A 6567-nucleotide genomic window follows, 5' to 3' on the forward strand; every position below is an offset into this window, starting at 1 on the left:
GATCTTCCCCTCTCAGCGCAGGATGGGGCAGAGTCAAGAGGGGTATCTGGATGGAATTGAAATACTGGTTCTGTGTTCCCACCACCTCCCTGGAGACCTGGGGATGCGGGTGCCGAGAGGGTGACTGACGGCGGGCCCTGGGCACAGTGCCGGGCTCAGGGCAGAGCAGGTGAGACCTCGCACCCTCGTGGAGTGGGGCCCCGCCCAGTTGTCAGGCAGCAAACAGCGCTGAGTTGCTACCAAACATGAACCCGACGGGCTGGTGTCTCGGGCAGGTGGCAGCAGATCTTGTTACAGGCCCTGGGCCTCGGGGCCCAGCCTGACCCGGTGTCTCCTTTCAGGCTCTCAGGTCAGCACCCCAGGGTAGGGGGAGGTGATTCAACCCCACCCCAGCCCGCAGTCTCCTCCAGGGGGAGCCTGGCCCTCCAGAGAAATCCCCTCTCTGCACCCTCCATGCCACCCCCCGGCCCAGGCCCCTCTGTTCATCCTGGGGACACTTCCATTTGCTGTTGGCCCACCATGCAGCCCACTCACGATTTCACAATTCATCCTTGCAGAATTCTCACAACAGCCTGCGAGGTAGGACTGCTCTATCTGCTGGTTTCCAGACCAGGAAACAGCAGCTCAGAGAAAATGGGCCACTCCCCTGTGGTCACAGCCCCCGTCAGTGGCAGGGCTCGATTCTGACCCAGCCAGGTCCTCTGGCTCTGAGCCCTTGGTGCCCCCCTACACAGAGGAGCCGGCCCCAACCTCCTGAACCACGAGTAAAACCAACACACGACACCCCACGCAGCCCTTCCCAGACACCTGCACATTTGTTGAGATCAGGGGTTTTCAAAATCATTTTTCACTAGAGAGCCCTCTTTTGAGACAGGAATCTCACAGATGGAAGCTGGACATAGCAAACGTGTGTGTAAACGCCACTGCGGCCCCACCCCCGCCCTGGGCGGCCCACTGGCCTTCCCCATCTGTCCTCTGTTGCTCGGCCGTACACAGCACTCCCAGGGCTCTAACCTTCCATTTTTGGTGCTTAATTTTGGTGTCTGGCAGCCTGTCGTCTTGCCTTCCTGCCCTCCTCCCTGTGGGCCCTGTTCCATCATGCACAGCTCGGGGTCCAGATCCCAAGGCCATGCAGTCAGAGCAGCTTGGCCCGGAGCCCTGCTGGACACGCTGAGCACTGCTCTCTGATCTTGGGCAGCCCTGAGTCAGCACTGCTCTCATCTGTCCAAATCCAAGGGCTCTGCTAAGGCTCCATCCTGTGCCTGGTTCTCCCATCCTCCCCCATCCCTGTGGTCCCCTGGGGACAGCATTGCCCTGGGTTGAAGTGCTCCCCTTCCTTCTGGTCCCCTGGATACCTGACCTCCAGCCATCGCCTCTGACAGGCTTTTCTGAGGGCTTCCTGAGCACCATCTTTCACTCCTGCCTAATTGGTTGTATTCCAAGCCCTCGGAGGACTTTATGAAATCAGGCATGTGCATCTTCCCCAGTGGGTCTCCATAGCAACAGAGGGCCTAACTCTGGGGAGTGCGGCGAGGAGGAAAATGTTCCAGCTAAAAATGTACATGGCCGTCAGTGGGCGGGCACCTGAAGGGGGGTTCCAGGCACACAGAAGGCAGCTCTCGGTCCCCGGCTGTCCAGGAAGTCAGTGTTCGGGCTTTACCTCACAACTTTGAACGAAAGGCTGGCCCCTGTGCTGCCCCCCCTGTGCCACCTTTGAGGGCTGGGACACAGGTTGGTGGGATGGTGCAGAGCAGTCTTTCTGAGACGAGGCTGAAAGGGGCCCCTGGCCCCTGCTCACCACCCTGTTCCCCACCTCCCACACCCTTCCCGGTGTGGGTGGATGTAGAGGGGACAGTGTGCCAGTTTCACTTGTGCTTGAAGCCAGTCAGCAGGGCCAAGCTCCCTAGGCAGCCCTGACCCCTTCTCAGAGGCCCTCCTTTCACCCAGCATCTGTCCCTGATCCCCAGCCGTCTGCGGCCCTCACCTGCCAGGCCAGGCAGGGATGGGCTTGGGTCCCAGGAAGACAGGCCCCTGATGCAGGCACAGGACCCGTCCATCCACCACAGGCTTGAGGATCTCACAAGCCTTGGTCTCACGTGTCCCCGGGGAGAAGGCAGCGCCACGGTGCAGCCTGGGGTCTCAGGGTAACAGACCCATGGACTGAGTGCTCACACATGCCAACGATGTTCAAGTGCTTTGCCTACATGTGGTGTCAACCTCACAGCAACCCCAGAAGTGGGCACACTGGTCTTTCCCATTTACTGATAAGGGTGACCTGCTCAGGAGCCCTCAGCTGTAAAGGGGAGACTCAAAGCCAGGCCTGCTGACCTTAAAGGGCATCCCCTGGGACCAGGAGGGGACAGAGCTGCCCCAGGGGGTGACCTGGGAGGCTGGGCTGGGACTGACACAGGGAGGGTTTGCATAGGTCAGGGGCCCTTGATAGTACCCAAGCCTGAAATGCAGGGTTCCCTATAGCTTGTTGTCCTTACCCTGACAGCCAGGATGCTTGCCCCTCCGCCAGCACAGCCTCATTCACCACACCCTGTGCTTGCTCCCCAGGGTCTCATGCTGAGTCGGCTAGGCCATAAGAGCCTGGCCCAGAAGGTGCTACGGGACGCCGTGGAGAGGCAGAGCACGTACCACGAGGCGTGGCAAGGCCTGGGCGAGGTGCTGGAAGCCCAGGGCCAGAGCGAGGCCGCTGTCGACTGCTTTCTCACCGCCCTCGAGCTGGAAGCCAGCAGCCCGGTGCTGCCCTTCTCCATCATCCCCAGAGAGCTCTGACACTGCCCACAGCCACGGGGATGGAGGGAGCGGGCTGGTGGGCGGCAGGCAGGCAAAGGCGAGGAGTAGGGAGCATGGTCAGGGGAGGTCCAGGGCCTCAGGGAAATACACCTCTAGGGAACACATCTGCCGGCTGCAACCCTGGTTCTCCTCGCCTCCCCTACCTGACCCTGCTCTCCCTCCAGGGCCAGTGAGGACTGAGAGCTGCTCCTCTGGAGCAGGGTGGACCAGATTTGCATCAGAAACAAATCCCTTGTTCGTTGGGACTTGGACATCGTGGTGTCTGTGAGCAAGGAAGTAGCTGGCAGGCCGCATCAACAGGGGGCCGCTCCCCAGGGTACCTGTGTATCATTTAGCTGAACAGTCAGGGTCTGAGGCTTGCATACCCCCTGCACCTGTCTGGAAGCCCCTGTATTGTACCTGCCTTCAACATCCCTAACCCTGGGTTTCCCAGCTTTGCACAAGCTCTAGTCTCAAACCTCAGCTCTCTGCTCCCAAACACCAAAGATGAGCCCCACAAGTTGCCCTTTGGCTGGGCAAAGAGTTCTGGGTTCCTTCCTCATCCCCTTGGGAGACCGTCTGCTTGAACCTAAGTGACTGAGAGGCATGGTGACTGGACCGGTTCCCTTAGAGAGCTAGTGGGGGAGCCTCCCAGCTGTACATCCCCGCCCTCCAGGCCCCTGTGCCTGAGGGCGCTCCCTGGCCCTGGTCTCACACCCCTCTCAGGTCACCTCCAGAGTGGTCCTGGCTGTAGGCTTTGCTGCCAAGTGGGAAGAGGAGAGGCCTCTGGGGCCTTTCCCAGGTTTAAGTTAGTGGGCGGTGCCTGGCCTGGCCCTTTGTCTGATGAGGCTGTTGGGCCCCCTTATGCTCGCCCCCCGCTGTTGCCAAGTGCCTTTAAGGCCTCTGGTGTCTGGCCAGGGGAACTGGGTTCCGGCCCTAACTAACCTTCCATTTCTGCCCACCCCATCTCTCTGGAAGCATGCCTTGGCTGCCTCCTTAGGCCCTGGGCTGTAGCCCCAAAGATACACACGTGGCTGCTGGACTCAGCCCTTCCTGAATACCTTGCATCAGCACCTCATTCCTTCACGCCTTACCTTTCTGGGCAATGGGTACAACATAGATGCCTCTGGGGGTTATGATGTGGAGACTGGCCTTAATACCTTTCACTAACCACAGCCCATTCTTGGCTGACTCAAACTCTGCCCTGGCCATTTGGTTTCCCCTGCCTGGGGCCAAAAAGGAAGGAGACTAGAGACCCCAGGAGGAGCCAGCCCCTCCTCTCTAGTCGGGCTGGCCTCTGTGTACATGACACTCTTGTCTACAGGGGTCCTAGGGGTGGGGATGGGGGAGGGTCTTCCCTGCTGCACAGTGCTCTTGGAATTCTCCCCAGGAAGTCAGCCTCCACAGGCCCATCAGGGAATTCCTTATCTGCACCTTGAGTTTAGTTTTTAAAGCTCCATCTGGTACGTTCCTCACTTGTAGGTGTGTGGAAAGGTTGGGCCAGATCTGTTCCTCGGAGGGGAGGGGCTGTTGGAGGACACCCCCTCCCCAGCCTCCCGGCCCGGGCTCAGCATTGCACACCCCCCAGGTGCCACCAGGGCCAGCCTGTACCTCCTTGCCTTCCCGTGCCAGGCCAGGGGACACTGTAACGACACCAGGTCCTTCTCCCACCTGGGTGAAGGAGCTCTGTGTGTGTACGTATGTGTATATATATATATATATATATATATGAGATAGAGATCTATTTTTATTCTGAAATTCTGTTGGGAAAAAATTCAACAAGAAAAAGCAGATGCTACTGGTTCACATCGGGATGCCCAGAGAGGTGGGTAGTGAGTCCGTGGTAATTCAAAAGGCAAAGCAACACCTGCGTTTTGACTTGAAGCATCGTTCCTGATGGGAGGCCTCGGACGGCCGGGCAAGTTGCTGACAGCTCAAAGGTCTTGAATAAAGAGACCCATGAAGGGAAGGCTGGTTTGTGTGAAGCAGTGTGTTCGTGTTCATTTATCTACCAGTTATCCCTGGCCTTGAGTGAGCCCTGGAGAGGAGGCCAGGGTGGGGCTGCACAGGTGGGGAGGGGGGAGAGGGAGGGGCCCACTGAGGAGGTTGTGATGGGGGCCTGGGGGAGGTGCTAAGGACTGCGGAGGGTGGGAGAAGGCAGCAGGGTCCTGGCAGGGCTGGCTGGAGTGGGCCTTGTTCTGGCCTGCCACCTGCCCCTCATGTGGGCTGGGAGAAGCCAGGGCTGGACGTGCCACCTGAACAGGAGAGACTGCCCTGAGGGCACGGCCAGGAGCATCTTTAGCACCTGGGGGAGCGCCCAGGGGAGGCAGGGGTGTGTGGTTAGGGTCCGAGCCACACCCAGATCAGCCACCTGCTCCGAGAGGTCCAGACAGGTTCTCTAATAGATGTTACACTGCATGTGATACATTACGCCTGTTATAAAATGTGCATCAAAGGATGACAACAGTTTACACAGGAGCCCTGCTTTCTTAGTGCTCCCCAGGGGAGTATCTGGTAAGACACCCAAGGCTGCACCCATCCACCCTAAGGCTTCCCCCTGGCTCTCGGGGCTGGCCTAGACAGAGCTGCCCACTCAGCACCCTGGCCTCCTCCACCCCGACCCTCAGCCCTGTGATCGGGTCACAGCTTTGCTATTCTGGTGAGGAAGGGCCTTTCCAGGAGCTGCTGGGTGCTCAGCTTCGATTTCCCTCTGGTACTTTTTAGGAAACACCTTTAGTCTTTAGTGATTTAACAATTAGTATCAAATTGCTTGTCTCACAGCCTCAGGCCCCCTGGGTGAGAACTAAAAGCCCGCTACAGGCCACAGAGGGGGCTTCCCTGGTGGCTCAGACCGTGAAGAATCCGCCGGCAACGTGGGCAACCCAGGTTCAATCCCTGGGTCGGGAAGATCCCCTGGAGAAGGGAATGGCTGTCTACTCCACTATTCTTGCCCAGAGAATTCTATGGACAGAGGAGCCTAGTGGGCTACAGTCCATGGCCTCACAAAGAGTTGGACGTGACTAAGCAACTAACTTAGGACTGGAAACTAAGGACTGGAAAAGGTCAGTTTTCATTCCAATCCCAAAGAAAGGCAATGCCAAAGAATGCTCAAACTACCGCACAATTGCACTCATCTCACATGCTAGTAAAGTAATGCTCAAAATTCCCCAAGCCAGGGTTCAGCAATACGTGAACTGTGAACTTCCTGATGTGCAAGCTGGTTTTAGAAAAGGCAGAGGAACCAGAGATCAAATTGCCAACATCCGCTGGATCATAGAAAAAGCAAGAGAGTTCCAGAAAAACATCTATTTTCTGCCAAAGCCTTTGACTATGTGGATCACAACAAACTGTGGAAAATTGTGAGAGAATACCAGACCACCTGACCTGCCTCTTGAGAAATCTGTATTCAGGTCAGGAAGCAAGTTAGAACTGGACATGGAACAACAGACTGGTTCCAAATAGGAAAAGGAGTACGTCAAGGCTGTATATTGTCACCCTGCTTATTTAACTTATATGCAGAGTACATCATGAGAAAGGCTGGGCTGGAAGAAGCACAAGCTGGAATCAAGATTGCCGGGAGAAATATCAATAACCTCAGATATGCAGATGACACCACCCTTATGGCAGAAAGTGAAGAGGAACTAAAAAGCCTCTTGATGAAAGTGAAAGAGGAGAGTGAAAAAGTTGGCTTAAAGCTCAACATTCAGAAAACGAAGATCATGGCATCCGGTCCCATCACTTCATGGGAAATAGATGGGGAAATAGTGCAAACAGTGGCAGACTTTA

The 6567-nt window shown here is 56.9% G+C and overlaps 1 protein-coding gene across 1 annotated transcript in view; it reads left to right on the plus strand.

Annotated features, from left to right (window-relative positions):
• Positions 1 to 4766, plus strand: part of TTC7A (tetratricopeptide repeat domain 7A) — a 123021-nt gene extending 118255 nt beyond the window's left edge. The window contains exon 20 of the mRNA XM_010838655.1: positions 2560 to 4766. Coding sequence (XP_010836957.1) covers positions 2560 to 2781 — 222 coding nt within the window. The 3' untranslated portion in view covers positions 2782 to 4766. The remainder of the gene's footprint in view (positions 1 to 2559) is intronic.
• The last annotated feature ends 1801 nt before the right edge of the window (positions 4767 to 6567 follow it).

Source organism: Bison bison, unplaced genomic scaffold, assembly GCF_000754665.1.
Source record: "Bison bison bison isolate TAMUID 2011002044 unplaced genomic scaffold, Bison_UMD1.0 scf7180017864101, whole genome shotgun sequence".
NCBI classification, from domain to species: Eukaryota; Metazoa; Chordata; class Mammalia; order Artiodactyla; family Bovidae; genus Bison; species Bison bison.